This window comes from Pristiophorus japonicus, chromosome 1 (assembly GCF_044704955.1).
Source record: "Pristiophorus japonicus isolate sPriJap1 chromosome 1, sPriJap1.hap1, whole genome shotgun sequence".
NCBI classification, from domain to species: domain Eukaryota; kingdom Metazoa; phylum Chordata; class Chondrichthyes; family Pristiophoridae; genus Pristiophorus; species Pristiophorus japonicus.
Window position 1 is genome coordinate 15,457,606 of NC_091977.1, and position 16,988 is coordinate 15,474,593.

Sequence of the window (16,988 nt, forward strand, 5' to 3'; positions counted from 1 at the left end):
ACTATTCCTATCTAGATGTCCCGCTATTTCTTCCTTAATGATAGTTTCAAGCATTTTCCCCACTACAGATGTTAAACTGTACCTGCCTTTTGTCTGCCCCCTTTTTTAAACAGAGACATTACATTAGCTGCTTTCCAATCCGCTGGTACCTTCCCAGAGTCCAGAGAATTTTGGTAGATTATAACGAATGCATCTGCTATAACTTCCGCCATCTCTTTTAATACCCTGGGATGCATTTCATCAGGACCAGGGGACTTGTCTACCTTGAGTCCCATTAGCCTGTCCAGCACTGACCCCCTAGTGATAGTGATTATCTCAAGGTCCTCCCTTCCCACATTCCTGTGACCAGCAATTTTTGGCATGTTTTTTGTTCTTCCACTGTGAAGACCAAAGCAAAATAATTGTTTAAGGTCTCAGCCATTTCCACATTTCCCATTATTAAATCCCCCTTCTCATCTTCTAAGGGACCAACATTTACTTTAGTCACTCTTTTCCGTTTTATATATCGGTAAAAGCTTTTACTATCTGTTTTTATGTTTTGCGCAAGTTTACTTTCGTAATCTATCTTTCCTTTCTTTATTGCTTTCTTAGTCATTCTTGCTGTCATTTAAAATTTTCCCAATCTTCTAGTTTCCCACTAACCTTGGCCACCTTATACTCATTGGTTGTTAATTTGATACTCTCCTTTATTTCCTTGGTTATCCACGGCTGGTTATCCCTTCTCTTACCGCCCTTTTTCACTGGAATATATTTTTGTTGAGCACTATGAAAGAGCTCCTTAAAAGTCCTCCACTGTTCCTCAATTGTGCCCCCGTTTAGTCTGTGTTCCCAGTCTACTTTAGCCAACTCTGCCCTCATCCCACTGTAGTCCCCTTTGTTTAAGCATAGTACGCTCGTTTGAGACACTACTTCCTCACCCTCAATCTGTATTACAAATTCAACCATAGTGTGATCACTCATTCCGAGAGGATCTTTTACTAGGAGATCGTTTATTATTCCTGTCTCATTACACAGGACCAGATCTAAAATAGCTTGCTCCCTTGTAGGTTCTGTAACATACTGTTCTAAGAAACAATCACGTATGCATTCTATGAATTCCTCCTCAAGGCTCCCCCATGCGATTTGATTTGACCAATCGATATGTAGGTTAAAATCCCCCATGATTACTGCCGTTCCTTTTTTTTCACATGCCTCCATTATTCCCTTGATTATTACCTGCCCCACTGTGAAGTTATAATTTGGGGGCCTATAAACTACGTCCACCAGTGACTTTTTCCCCTTACTATCTCTAATCTCCACCCACAATGCTTCAACATTTTGTTCATTAGAGCCAATATCGTCTCTCACAACTGCCCTGATATCATCCTTTATTAACAGAGCTACCCCACCTCCTTTCCCTTCTTGTCTATCTTTCCGAATCGTCAGATACCCCTGTATGTTTAATTCCCAGTCTTGGCCACCTTGCAACCACCCTGCATTCTTATAATTTTATACACCTCAATAAGGTATCCCCTCAGCCTCCTCTGTTCCAAAGAAAACAACCCCAGCCTATCCAATCTTTCCTCATAGCTAAAATTGTCCAGCAGGCAACATCCTATTAAATCTCCTCTGGATCATGCAGATTGTGTCTGACAGTCGAAGATGGGACACTTTATTTTTTTTAAATCAATATCTGAATGCAAGTGTGACCTCAGCTCAGTTGGATTCAGAAGTTTGTAGTTCAAGCCCCATTCCAGGACTTGAGCACAGAATGGAGGCAGTACTGACAAAATGCTGCACTGTCGGAGGTGCCATCCTTTACAATGTTCCATTGAGTCCACCTGTGTTGAAGATCTCACGGTGTTTTGATTCATGACGCTGTTTGTGGGATCGTGCCAGAAACAAAAGGGCTATTTAATTCATAAATCATGTGAAGCATTAGAGATATTTTTTAATGCAAGTTTTTTTTTGCAATTATTTATGTCAGATCGGGGAATTGTAATGTAGCAATTGAGAAGTTATTTTTGGGTGGAATCAATACGATGGAAATGTGATTCATTCTTTTGGGAACTAAGAATATAGTTAGTGCATTTAGTCAAATCATTTTTAAATGTGTATGCAGTTTTTTCTTGTGGATACTGTAAGAATCTATGAACTTTACAGCACATTGGAGGCTGCGGGGTGTCTTGATGCCAGCTGGTAAGCCATAGTTTGTCAAACACACACGGGCAGGTTACGTGGAGATCAGATCAGAAGTAACCCATTTTCCTCTCCCTCCCCAAGGGCGTGGAGGTAGGATGGGCTCCTACCAGCATCCCATTTGCAATCCGCTAACTCGGCTCGGCACTGCACTGACCAGGGATTGAACTTGGGACCTTACTGCTGCAGATCGCTCAGCTACCCATTGTCTTACCCAGCTGAGCTGCCGGGGCTCCTACCAAACGTGGAGCCATCTTAAAATGCACGCAATCAATAACGGTGCAGTTTCTGTGTTGACTTCATTGCAAATGCAGTGCCGGATTTTGCAGCTGAGAGCTGGTGAGGTGACGCTACCCGCAAGGATTGCTCCGTCGCCCTCAACGAAAGTGCACCAAAGAAAACTGGCAGTACAGGCTGAAAGTTTATCGGCGCGTTCACCCGAGGCACTAAACCAATACAGACTCTGCGACTTGTCCTATTTCCACTATCGAGCAAAGGAATGTACCTCTTGCATGATGAAAAGTGCATAGTGTGTGTTCCATCTCTCTCTCTCTTTGCTCTAGATTCTCTCATCAGTATTTGGATATTTGTAACACAAAGTTTATGCTAACGGAGGTTGGGAAGAGTTGGCCAGTGGGCAGTCTAATAATCCCTCCATTTTAATTATTTTGAGTAAAACAGTTAACCGTATAAAAGGACATGGGGTTTTAATTTTTTTTTTCCCACCAGTCATCATCCTCCCCTGAAGCTGGTGAGTTCTTGCTGGTGGGTGGGGGGGGGGCAGTTCCACAGGTACCCTACAGTACCTCACCGAGGGGGCCATTACTCATGTGTAAACCTTGTCAGTGAGTGTCAGCGGCGATTTAATTGTGGGAGCCATCGCAGCCGAGCCTGAGCCACTGTGCTCATCCCAGGCCAGGCCTGCGCACACTAGCGGGGTCACCGGATAGCAGTCTCTGGCCATCCTAACTTTAACGAGGGCTAAGGGAGAGAAACGCAGAGGGGCAGTATTGATGCCAAATGCAGCACCTTTAGCAACATCCCGGTTGGCTTTAAACATCCCGCTTCCAAAAGCCTGTTTTCTACCACCTTTTAACTGCGTGTCTTTTTTATTTAAGCCGTGACATTCTTCATGAATTCGACCCCAGTACGTATATATGAACAGCTGGCCGGAAACAATTTGTACAATATAGTCTAAGGTTGTCCATCTGCTGCATTGGCAGTTGACCCGATCATCTTCGACACAGCAGCGTTGCTATTGGGGTTTATTTTGCTTCCAGATGCAAAAGTAGTCCAGTTTTAGTGCCCGACTTTAGTGTGAACCGATTTGTAACTGGTTTAAACTTGCTGTCACCCTTTAGTTGTGTTGATTTGGACCAATTACGGAGCAGGCGCCTGCAATTGAACCTTGTTGCCCGTGTCTTTCAGCCGCCTGCTGCGCCGACGAGCAGAAACTATGCTGAAATGCGGGAGAAGCTACGGTTACGGCTCACCAAACGCAAAGAGGAGCAGCCAAAGAAAGCAGACCAGATCCTGGAGAAAGAGCAGATAGTCGACCACAGAAAAGTAGAAGATCTATTACAGTTTATAAATAGCACAGAATCCAAACCAGTCAGCAGCTCGAGGGCAGCAAAGCGAGCACGACACAAGCAGCGAAAGGTAAGCGATTTCTCCGTCCCACAGGCTGGAGCAGACCACCTTCTGCACCCTCCGTCTCCGCTGCGCTGCTTTACCTTTAGGCTTTCGATTCGGACACGCAGCGTGGCCCTTGCGGCTAAAGGGATCAAGGGGTATGGAGAGAAAGCAGGAATGGGGTACTGAGGTGAATGATCAGCCATGATCTTATTGAATGGTGGTGCAGGTTCGAAGGGCCGAATGGCCCACTCCTGCACCTATTTGCTTTGTTTCTATGTCCCTTTTGGCGTCCAGTCACACAGCGATAAATAGTCACTGCTTGATTGTTATGTGAAATATCTTTGGAGTGCAGCTCTTGTGCATCTCCCTGTCATGATGGCAATACTTTTGAATCCAAAGAAATGGGCGTTCAGCTCCTTGATGCTATTCCATCCATTGTCCAAATATCAGGCACTTCCCTCTCACACCACCTATGTTAATGGCCTATTTTAGGCACAGTCAATTATTTTCCCTAATTCCGCCTGGAAAATTAAGTGTTCATATCTTTATAACCCTCCTTCAATCTCCCTTCTCAACAGATATCAATCCAGCTTCTTTTCCCAAGATGCTGCTTGTCCCTAAATAAACTTCCACCTCTGGGGGGGGGTCTGTTCCACAGATCGACTAGCCTGTGTGAAGAAAAAGTTTCTTCTAATCCCCATCCTTGCTCGAAGCTTCTGACTTTGTACATGTGTCCTTTGGCGCTGTGTTCATTATGCAAGATAAATACCTTGTTTACCTCATCCTCATCGAAGTATTTTGAGCACTTGTATTATGTCTCTCCTCGGTCTTTACTCCAGCCAAAATAAGTTTAGTTGCCATTCTTCATTACCCAGTCCCCCAGGCCTGGAATCATCCTGTTTGCTCTGTGAACCCTTTATAATATATCTAAATCCTTCTTTAGATAGGGTGACCAAAACTGAATGCTTATTCCCGCTCCATGGCCTCAGCATTTATCATTACAATGTGAGAAGAACTTGGGGTCCAATGCCCTGCAGATGTCCCAGTGCCCAATTACTGTTACAAAAGCAAAACACTGCAGCTGCTGGAATCTGAAATAAAAACAGAGAATGTTGGAAATCTCAGCTGGTCATGCAGCATCTGTGGAGAGAAAAACAGAGTTAACGTTTCATGTTGATGACCCTACGTTAGAACTGGCAAATGTTTGAAAAGAACAGATTCTTAAGGGGCACTGTTGCCTGGTTTCATTTATCCACAATACAATCCACCTTCAGGTTGTCCTGGCTCTGTCCTTTCAATCTGTGAAGTATTGAAATCCTTCCCCATCGTGATGTTCCGTATCTGCCCAAACAGTTCCCCATCCAGCAGCTCACCTGGTGTAGGTGGTCTATAGCACCTATTGGTTATTTTAATTTCCTCTTAATCACATTATCCCCGTTATTTTACTCTCATCCCTTTCTGCTGTGATGTTCATCCTTTTTATAGCTGCTATATCTTTTTTTTAATATTGTAGGCTTATCCTTGTGAAACACTTTCTCCCATAATTCATGTTTGAGAGCTAAAAATATCAATATTCTCCCAATGCTGCAGTAATTTATTCTATCCCTCAAAATGTTATTTTTTTTATTAGATCTTTCTGCTATTGTCCATTTTGTTTCTTTTTGGTCTGTTATGTCCTCTCCCATCGTGTTTTAATCCTACCCACTTACCTACTGTGAAGGCATTAATGTCAGTCTGCTTTAGGTGGAGCCCATCTCTTCGAAACCGCTTTCCCGTACACCCAAACTTTGTTTTTCTCTGCAGCCTCCTTCAACACACTGGCCCATCTTGTGCCCATCGCTGTTCTCTATACTACCTTATAACTCCCCTCTATTCTCAGTGGCAGAACCTTCAGCCATCACAGTCCCACACACTGGCATTCTCTTCCGCAGCCCTTCCACCTTGCCAATCGCTCCCAAGCTTCAACAGCCTTCTCAAACCCACTCTTTGACAGTGCCTTCAGTCACTTCTCTCCAACATTTCTGTTTCTTCACCCCTATTTTTGCCAGTTTATGAATGTGATTGTCATTCTGTTATAGACTTTCTCTATAGGTTCACACAGTAGTTTTGGCAAGGCATAGGTGTGTTGGTATCCGATAAACCACTGGGAATAGATAGGTATTCAGCCTCTTAATTTTTGGTTTCAAAATGCATTCCACTTGAGCATAAACTTCTCCACTTTTGTATTTTAATTTACAAGTGTCAGTCTGTTATTGTGCACATTGAAGCCAAAGAACAATTGTATGGAGGAACCTTTTCATATCCTGTTTCAGGTTTAGTCATTCAGAGCTTGAGGAATTACGAGAAGATGCACTTGAAGTCTATTTCATTATTGGTTTCCTTTTCTGTAACATTGTGAAGGTTGCTAGGAGTTTAATTTTGAGATTTGGCCCAACTTCCTCACTGGCTGAGTTGATGAAAACCATGAACAGCTGAGCCAAACAGACCAGGCAGGTTTGAGGTTCGACGCTTAGTTTATACTGAGTTAACACTCGGCGTGGTTTATTTATGCAGAGTCACATATTTCATATTGAGACACGATTTTGAACCAAAATGCCTGATTCATAGAATCATAGAAATTTACAGTACGGAAGGGGGTCATTTCAGCCCATCGTATCCGCGCCGGCTGACCAAGAGCTATCCAGCCTAATCCCACTTTCCAGCTCTTGGTCCGTAGCCCTGTAGGTTACAGCACTTTAAGTGCACATCCAAGAATCTTTTAAATGTGGTGAGGGTTTCTGCCTCTACCACCCTTTCAGGCAGTGAGTTCCAGATCCCCACCACCCTCTGGTTGAAGCAATTTCCCCTCATATCTCTTCTAAACCTCCCCCAATTACTTTAAATCTATGCCCCCTGGTTGTTGACCCCTCTGCCAAGGGAAACAGGTCCTTCATATCCACTCTATCCAGGCCCCTCATAATTTTATACACCTCAATCAGATCTCCCCTTAGCCTCCTCTGTTCTAAAGCAAAGAGTCCCAGCATCCCCAGTCTTTCCTCTTAGCCAAAATTCTCCAGTCCAGGCAACATTTTTGTAAATCTCCTCTGCACCCTTTCCAGTGCAATCACATCTTTCCTGTAATGTGGTGACCAGAACTGCACACAGTACTCCAGCTGTGGCCTAACCAATGTTCTATACATTTCAAGCATAACCTCCTTGCTCTTGTATTCCATGCCTTGATTCAAAAGGCTCTTTACGCAGAGGGTAGTTGGAGTATGGAATGCCTTCCCACGGCGGGGGTGGTTGAGGAAGAGGCTATTGCACCCTTTTAAGGGACAATTGGAGACATGTTTGAAGCAGAGGAAGACACGGGGCGATGGGAAGTGGGGGTGGGGGTGGCGAGATTAGTTTCGGATTGCGCTCATAAGGAATCGGCAGAGAGAGAATGGGCCGAATCTGTGCTGTAAACTTCTTCGCTCTGGAGTCTGTGGGTTTTGAGAAGCACTCTCTGTAGCAATGTGATGGATCATTCCAAACGGATTTTGAATTCTAGAAACAGAGAAGTTTCGAGGGACATTGGCTTGATTGTGCGTTATTAAGATCGCCACTTGCAAATCAGATTGACAGAGTTTTACATCCAAGTGGATCACATTTTGCGACCAGAATGAGTGGCTGTCACTGCTGTTGAATGACGCTTGGTATTTCTGCTTCCCCAGGGTTCAGGGCATTGCAGTATCAATTAGATAATAAGACAGGCATTTTCCTGTGCAAAAATGCAAATGCTTGTCACCCACTCGATGAAAAGAACTGGAAAGGTCACCAAGTTGAGCCTATGGAATGCAATGGACCCTTTGAATTCATACATTTGCCACCTGCAACTCGATCTGTCGTCCAATTATTGCACGAAAAGCCCAAAAAGCTAATGTCTTGTCGAGGCAGGTATGCTCAGAAACCAGTGCTGACATTTGCTCTAGACAGCATATAAGGCATGGAAAAAATCAGTCTCATGAGGGAGCGAAGGGTTGGGCCACATTTTCCCCCACAGAATTGCGGAACCCAATTCTTAACTCCGTGTTAGTTGGGGGAGAAACGTATTTGAAGACCTTAAGGACTAGCACGCCGCTGGGTGAGTAACGCACCTTTTTATAACAGCGACAAAAGCTTTAGCTCAATAAAACTCACTGCTGTTTCCCCCCCCCCCTGCAGGAAGAGAAGGCTCGTCTCGAGGCCGAAGCCCGCGAGAGAGAACAGTTACAACTGCTGGAGGAGCAGAGGCAGCGGGAGGAGGAAGAGCGGCTAAAGCAGGAGTTGCAGCGGCTTCAAGAGCTGCAGCAAATCAGATCGGCCAAGAAAAAGAAAAAAGAGCGCACGAAAGAGTCCCAAAAAGGCGAGTGTTTTCTACAAAATGCACGGCTAAAGGAAACTGCTGCGGGTCCGCTAAACGATAGCAGCAAATCCCAGCAGCCAGACACTATAGCAAAACCTACCAACTCTCCACCCACGCAGGCAAACAGCAGAGAGGAGCAGAGAGCAGTGCCAGAACCTAGTGCGACGCAGCAGGCGCCAACAAACGGCAAGGACGCCAGACCGCCCCACCCGCCATCTCAGCGGGAGGCAAGGGCCAAGCAGTCGGAGGCCAACATCAGCCCGGACCCCACAGCGGCGCACAATGAAGTGAACAGCAAGCAGAAGTTAAAATCGCAGGCGGTCAGACCGAGTACTGAACGGCCGTCAAAGCCGGCCGAGAGCTTCAGACCCTGCGAGATGCATCAGAAAACTGCGGCTCGGTGTCGGGCAGAACTGGGCACGCCCAAGCCAAAGCTGTCCGAGTGCCAAATGTTGACTGAGCAGAGAAAGGAGGAGAAGAAAGGAGTCAACGGGAAGAAGCTCAACCACGTGAAGGAAGACAAAGTGCTGGCGATGAGCGAACCTGCCCCTTCTAATGATCAGCAGCAAGCTAATAAAAACACTGCGGAGTCCCCCCAGCTCAAAGGAAAGACCAAGAAAAACAAGAAGAAGAAAGGCGACAAGCTGAACAACTCCATTGGTGAGTTTTACTCTTTTTTTTTGCAAATGTAAAATAGAATACTTTAACCAAATTGGCCTTGCCAGTAATGTTACTCAGTCACGCAAATGATCCCCACACATCGACTCTTCACAGGACACCTAAAAGCAATATTTTGTTAAGCACACTGGGTATTCTGTGGTGACTCCTCTCCCAACTCCCCAAAGCCTTTCCACTATCTACAAGATACAGGTCAGGAGTGTGATGGAATACTCTCCATTTGCCTGGATGTGTTCAGCTCCAATAACACTCAAGAAGCTCAACACCATGCAGGACAAAGCACCCGCTTGATTGGTACCCCATCCACACCCTTAATCATTCACGCCCTCCACCACTGACTTATATGGCTGCAGTGTGTCCCATCTACAAGATGCACTGCAGCAACTCGCCATGGCTGCTTCAGCAGCACCTCCCAAACCCGCGATCTTTACCACCATGAAGGGCAGCAGGCGCATGGGAGCACCATCACCTCCAAGTTCCCCTCCAAGTCACACAGCATCCTGACTTGGAAATGTATCGCCGTTCCTTCATCGTCGCTGGATCAAAATCCTGGAGCCCTCTCCCTAACAGCACTGTGGTACCCTCACCACACGGACTGCAGCGGTTCAAGAAGGCAGCTCACCACCGCCACCTCGAGGCCAATTAGGGATGGCCCACACCCCGGAACTAATTTTTAAATAAACACCGTGGATAAATTGGATCGATAGTGGGGAACACTCTTTAAATCTGCCTTTCGAGAAATACACAAGTATCCACTGAATTGCATGTCAGTATCTTTTGATCACTTCCAACACCTCTCGGCATTCTTTGTAGCTGATGGACTTTTACAAAACATACGAAAAGACCAATTGGCCCATCGAGCCTGCCGCACACTCGTGATGCCTGGAGCATCACGACTAAACACCCAATCCCCTCTTTTCCCCCCCGCTACCCCACCCCACCCCACACGCAACCATGTAATCACCTGGGAGAGGGAGGGAAAAAATCTGGGAGGAAAAGGAGACATTCCCAAATAACAATATTTTTCGTTAATTTTCCTTTGTGCTCAAAAGCTACGGGGTGCTATGTAACGATACACTTTTCAGTTCCAGTATCTCGGATTCAGGCCTGGTGGTAGTGGTTTTGGTAATGGAATCCAGAGGTCCAAAACTCAGCAAGTTTGTCAAATTTGAATTCACTATATCTGCTAACCTGTGTTCTAGTGTCAGGAAAGAATCAGACTTGCCATGTGGCTAGCTCTTAATATTCTCTAAAGCCAGGCTGTTGTAAGTCAAACATCAAAAAATCATGGGGGAAAAAAGACTTGGATTTATATCGCGCCTTTCACAACCACCAGACATCTCGAAGCGTTTTACAGCCAATGAAGTACTTTTGGCGTGTAGTCACTGTTGTAATGCAGGAAACGCGGCAGTCAATTTGCGCACAGCAAGCTCCCACAAACAGCAATGTGATAATGACTAAATAATCTGTTTTTTTTGTTACGTTGATTGAGAGATAAATATTGGCCAGGGCACCCAGAGAGAACGCCCCTGCTCTTTGAAATAGTGCCGTGGGATCTTTTACGTCCAGTTGATGGAGCAGATGGGGCCTCGGTTTCACGTTTCATCCGAAAGACGACACCTCCGACAGTGCAGCACTCCCTCAGTACTGCACTGGCGTGTCAGCCTAGATTTTTGTGCTCAAGCTTGAACCCACGACCTTCTGACTCAGAGGCGAGCGTGCTACCCACTGAGCCACGGCACACTAAGCCATTGGAGCACCATTGCCGCAAGGGCTGCAACGGTTCAAGGTGGTGATTCTTCGCCATTTTCTCGGGGCAACTGGGGCAAGCAAGATAATGCCCTGTCGGCACTGCCACACTCCCAAGTTCAAATTTTAACACAATCTCCCAGCTATTCTCCAGCTGGCTGCAGAGAAAGTCTCCGTGCTTCTGCCTGGATCTTGAATGACTGTCCTCGATTTTCCATACCGTGTGATTGCCAACTAGTGCTGGACTGGGGAGAGTTTTATTCTCTCCGAGGAACTGGTGGTGACGGCCCAAATCCATTTCACAGACGCTGACTTTCATCCCATCATTGGAGGCAGAATTTGAACCATGGGCGCATCGGTTAATGGGCCAGAGTATAACCCACTGCATCATCCCAGCCTTTTTAATCAGTGTGTGTGATTGACTGGTGCACCATTGTTTCCTCTCACACCAGCTGCTGATATTTATGTTGGGAGCCACTAACTGATTAGAGACCACCATGATTTCTCTCTGGTGTTGTTGGATACATTTTCCTGGAGTTTTGCTGGTCTCTCACCAAAGTTGAAGTGGAAAGATGGGAGATTCCCACCCCCACCAACCCACATAATTTACAGGCCATTATCACCTGCCTGCTCGACAATGGAAGCGGATCAGCACCGCGATTGGATCTGCATCCTTCGGGAGACCAAATCCTGGGGATGATGACGGTGGAAATTATGTCTCTTCTCTTTCGCTCTATTCTCTCTCCCGCCCCCCACCCGCACCTTCCCTCTCTCGTTCCCACGCCGCCCCCCCGCCCCCCCAGCTCCGTCCTTCCCTCCCTCCCTCAACCCTGCTCCGTCCTTCCCTCCCTCCCTCGACCCCGCTCCGTCCTTCCCTCCCTCCCTCGACCCCGCTCCGTCCTTCCCTCCCTCTCTCCCTCGACCCCGCTCCGTCCTTCCCTCCCTCCCTCGACCCCGCTCCGTCCTTCCCTCCCTCTCTCCCTCGACCCCGCTCCGTCCTTCCCTCCCTCCCTCCCTCGACCCCGCTCCGTCCTTCCCTCCCTCCCTCGACCCCGCTCCGTCCTTCCCTCCCTCTCTCCCTCGACCCCGCTCCGTCCTTCCCTCCCTCCCTCGACCTCGCTCCGTCCTTCCCTCCCTCCCTCGACCCCGCTCCGTCCTTCCCTCCCTCCCTCGACCCCGCTCCGTCCTTCCCTCCCTCCCTCGACCACGCTCCGTCCTTCCCTCCATCCCTCCCTCGACCCCGCTCCGTCCTTCCCTCCCTCCCTCGACCCCGCTCCGTCCTTCCCTCCCTCCCTCGACCCCGCTCCGTCCTTCCCTCCCTCCCTCGACCCCGCTCCGTCCTTCCCTCCCTCCCTCGACCCCGCTCCGTCCTTCCCTCCCTCCCTCGACCCCGCTCCGTCCTCCCCTCCCTCCCTCGACCCCGCTCCGTCCTTCCCTCCCTCCCTCGACCACGCTCCGTCCTTCCCTCCCTCCCTCGACCCCGCTCCGTCCTTCCCTCCCTCCCTCGACCCCGCTCCGTCCTTCCCTCCCTCCCTCGACCACGCTCCGTCCTTCCCTCCCTCCCTCGACCACGCTCCGTCCTTCCCTCCCTCGACCCCACTCCGTCCTTCCCTCCCTCCCTCGACCCTGCTCCGTCCTTCCCTCCCTCCCTCGACCCCGTTCCGTCCTTCCCTCCCTCCCTCGACCCCGCTCCTTCCTTCCCTCCCTCCCTCGACCCCGCTCCGTCCTTCCCTCCCTCCCTCGACCCCGCTCCTTCCCACCCTCCCTCCCTCGACCCCACTCCGTCCTTCCCTCCCTCCCCCCCCCCAGCTCCGTCCTTCCCTCCCTCCCTCGACCCCGCTCCTTCCTTCCCTCCCTCCCTCGACCCCGCTCCTTCCCACCCTCCCTCCCTCGACCCCGCTCCGTCCTTCCCTCCCTCCCTCGACCCCGCTCCGTCCTTCCCTCCCTCCCTCGACCCCGCTCCGTCCTTCCCTCCCTCGACCCCACTCCGTCCTTCCCTCCCTCCCTCGACCCCGCTCCGTCCTTCCCTCCCTCGACCCCACTCCGTCCTTCCCTCCCTCCCTCGACCCCGCTCCTTCCTTCCCTCCCTCCCTCGACCCCGCTCCTTCCCACCCTCCCTCCTTCGACCCCACTCCGTCCTTCCCTCCCTCCCTCCCTCGACCCCGCTCCGTCCTTCCCTCCCTCCCTCGACCCCGCTCCTTCCTTCCCTCCCTCCCTCGACCCCGCTCCTTCCTTCCCTCCCTCCTTCGACCCCGCTCCGTCCTTCCCTCCCTCCCTCGACCCCGCTCCGTCCTTCCCTCCCTCCCTCGACCCCGCTCCGTCCTTCCCTCCCTCCCTCGATCCCGCTCCGTCCTTCCCTCCCTCCCTCGATCCCGCTCCGTCCTTCCCTCCCTCCCTCGACCCCGCTCCGTCCTTCCCTCCCTCCCTCGACCCCGCTCCGTCCTTCCCTCCCTCCCTCGACCCCGCTCCGTCCTTCCCTCCCTCCCTCCCTCGACCCCGCTCCGTCCTTCCCTCCCTCCCTCGACCCCGCTCCTTCCTTCCCTCCCTCCCTCGACCCCGCTCCTTCCCACCCTCCCTCCTTCGACCCCGCTCCGTCCTTCCCTCCCTCCCTCGACCCCGCTCCGTCCTTCCCTCCCTCGACCCACTCCGTCCTTCCCTCCCTCTCACATGACTCAATGACTTGAGGCTTCGACCTACAGGTGGTAATGAACAAGTTTTGGAGCCAGGCAGATTGTCAACCTGCAGTAAGTTTGCACCACAAGAGGGAGCTGTGAGATTGTTTAGATAAATTTACTGCAGAGCTTGCTTTTATCATTTAAAACATTTATTAGATAAGGGACACTGAAGCTCATACTTTCACACATTAATGTTCCCACTATGGCATTGAATCGTACTCCAAATAACTCCTCCAAAGTCTTGCTACATCCTAACTCAATCATCTCGTCCGGCCGCATATTCCCACATGCGCGCACTCTGCCCCTCCAATACTAAGTTGGTCCTTATCTCCACCGCCACTGGTGGTCACTCCTCCACCCACCATGAAGTGCATCACACCCAAGCCTGAGAGTCCTCACTTGCCGTCTGCTCTTCTCGGAGTATAGCTGGATAAAGTCCAGAAGCAGGAATCCTGGCCAAGTAAGCCTTCCCTAACCCAGAGACACTCGGCCTATTTTGAGGTCCAGCCTGGATCTTGCCCAGTTTGTAGGGCTGAGCTATTCTTTAAGCTGTCGGGTGATCAGCCTTTATCTTTTACCTGTTTTTTTTTTTTTGCCCTCTTGATTGCTTCTGAGATTTTAAAATTCAGCTCTTATAACTGATTCTAACTGTCCTCTTGATACTTTTCTTTCCCCGTTTGCATTATCATTTACTATAGTCCCCATATTGTGGAGCGGGGGAGGGGGAACACATTGCTTGGGATTTTCCATCAACTCTGATCTTAATGCCTCTCAAGTCCACACGATATCATGTTTTCTGATTCACTAATTTATATAATTAATTACCTCAGGTAGCAATAGATGTTCTATGGAACTAAGCTGTATTCTTAGTGTTGACCTTGAGTCATCTCTGTTTTGCTGTGCGGTGTCAATATTGAAGAACCTGCTTGGGAACTGGTGGTTTTTTCCCTTCCATTTGCCACCAGTTTTCACCCCTTCCTCAGTGGTATAGACTCATTGCTGGGTATGTCTGGACAGGCACCTGTCGCCCTCTGCTCCCTCAACCAAGTAGCCACTCCTCATCGGTGAGCCTCGGCGGCCAGTTGGTCAGCTATTTCACCGCGGGTTTTTGCAGCCCCCTGCTCGATGCGGGCGCACGCTCACTCCCAGCCGGGATTAGCGGGTGGTGATCAGGAGCAGGAACCCTGGCCAATTTTTTTTTTTTCATCTCTAACCCAGCAGCACTGACGCCCATACCATGGTCCTGGCTGAAACCAGCACCGATGGGACAGTGCTGGGTACGGTAACACAGTGGTTATGTTACTGGACTAGTAATCCGGAGGGCTGGGCTGATGATCCGGTGACACGGGATCAGATCCCACCATGGCAGTTAATTAAATAAATCGGGAATAAAAAGCTGGTGTCAGTCGTGGTGACCATGAACCGAGCGGATTTTTGTAAAAACCCAACTGGTTCACTAATGTCCTTTCGGGAAGGAAATCTGCCGTCCTTACCCAGTCTGGCTTATAATGTGACTCCAGACTCACAGAAATGCTCTCTGAAATGGCCTAACAAGCCACTCCGTTGTACCAAACTGCTACAAAAAATTAAACAGCGCTCTGGGAGTACCTTCACCACACGGACTGCAGTGGTTTAAGGCGGCGGCTCACCACCAACTTCTCAAAGGCAATTGAAGATGGGCAATAAATGCTGGCCTGGCCAGCGACGCCCACATTCCAAAAATGCCCCGAGACCTTCCTAGTCTGTGTGGGTCTACCACTTCTTTAACCAGCTGATCCATCCTGGGAACCGAAGTTGGTTACCCAGGCTACGGTTTTGAGAATAGAACTCTGCAGCGATATGATACCTCAGGTTTTCCATGTCCCCGTGATTACAGTGAATAATCGGAATGCGCAAGAATCTTGGTATAGCAACAGAGGAACAGGAGCAGGCCGTTCTGACCCTTGACCCCATTCCTCCATTCAATCCAGATCATGGCTGACCTGCAAATCAATGCCATTAAACCCTCAATTCACAAAAATCTATTGAACTCAGTCTTGAAAGCTTCAATTGATTCAGCATCCAGAACAACAAAAATTGTATTTATATAGCACCTGTCCCAAGGCAGTTCACAGGAGTATTATAAGACAAAAAAAAATTGACACCAAGCCACACAAGGAGAAATTAGGGCAGGTGACCAAAAGCTTGGTCAAAGAGGTAGGTTTTAAGGAGCGTCTTAAAGGAGGAAAGAGAGGTGGAGAGGTTTAGGCAGAGAATTCCAGAGCTTAGGGCCCAAGCAACAGAAGGCACGGCCAGCAATGGTTGAATGATTTTAATCAGGGATGCTCAAGAGGGCAGAATTAGAGAAGTGCAGAGATCTTGGGGTGGGGCTGAAGGAAGTTAGAGATGCGGAGGGGTGAGGCCATGGAGGGATTTGAAAACAAGGATGAGAATTTTGAAATTGAGGCGTTGCTTAACGGGGAGCCAATGTCGGTCAGCGAGCACAGGGGTGATGGGTGAGCGGGACTTGGTGCGAGTTAAAACATGGGCCGCCGAGTTTTGGATCACCGCTAGTTTACGTAGGGTAGGTTGTGGGATGCCAGGAATGCGTTGGAATAGTCAAGTTTACAGTGTTTGGGGGGAGTGAGTTCCACATTTCCATACCATTTGTGTTCGAAAGTGCTTCCAGATTTCACCCCTGTTTTTCATTTGAAATAGAAACACAAACTTGAGTCGTTTGACAGATAAAGGCGTATAGGCCAACTGCTTCTTAAAAAAAAAAAAAATTATACAAAGGCTTTACCTTGGTGATTCATTACTGATTTAAATACATTTGCCGAGTTTGTTTGCAAACCTATTTTAAGAGTGGAATTACATTTTCTACAATAGAACGCCCTATCACCAGCTGAAGAAACTCGGCTAGGATAAACATTGTCCTAGCTGTTCAGCAGATAGAATGTAATATTCATTAGCCAGTAACGTGTAGCAGTTTATTTTGCTTGTAATTGGAGCAACCTGGGAATTGCTCGATGATAAAAGATCAAGGTCCATTGAACCATTCTGGGCGACGCATGATGCAAGTGTTCCTCGACTCTGAGGGACTGCCGAAGAAGAGGAGAGCAGATACAATGATAATGGAGTTGTTTATTATTCATGGCAATCAATCTCTCTTAGTTTGCAAAAGACCCAGACATAAGGCGAGGAACACCTTGTGTCTTGGAGAGCCTTGGAACCATAGGTCCTAAGTCACCTGGTCTCACCTTGTGCTCCACTCACCATATAATCATGTCTCAAATTACTTCCATAATGTATCCCAAAATACTACTTTCTGCCAGAAATCTCACATTTGCATTTGAATAACTTGGTTGAGCAAGACTTATATTTTTCTTTAAATAGATGATGTGTTCCTACCTAAAGACATCGATTTGGACAGCGTGGAGATGGATGAGACTGAGAGGGAAGTGGAATACTTTAAGAGGTAACGTGGGTTGTTGGCATTTCGAAATCTATCCATAGTGGTATTGCTGTGTACGTGGCTGGGTGTGCTGTAACCTTTAACCCTTTAATAAAGAGGAATTTGATCAACATTTCAAGGGCACTGGTACAGCTGCCTGTTTTTTTTCTTCTGTTCTTGGGATGTGGGTGACACTGACATGCAATGTTCACCGTTATTTTTTTTTGAGTATGAGGTCACTTTAATGGGTTGCGTGGCCATTCAAAGTTTCATG

The 16,988-nt window shown here is 48.6% G+C and overlaps 1 protein-coding gene across 1 annotated transcript in view; it reads left to right on the top strand.

Annotated features, from left to right (window-relative positions):
• fam193a (family with sequence similarity 193 member A) overlaps positions 1-16,742 on the top strand; it is a 292,373-nt gene extending 275,631 nt beyond the window's left edge. The window contains exons 17-19 of the mRNA XM_070877089.1: positions 3,607-3,837; positions 7,999-8,839; positions 16,657-16,742. Of these exons, the coding sequence (XP_070733190.1) occupies positions 3,607-3,837; positions 7,999-8,839; positions 16,657-16,742 (1,158 nt within the window). The remainder of the gene's footprint in view (positions 1-3,606; positions 3,838-7,998; positions 8,840-16,656) is intronic.
• The last annotated feature ends 246 nt before the right edge of the window (positions 16,743-16,988 follow it).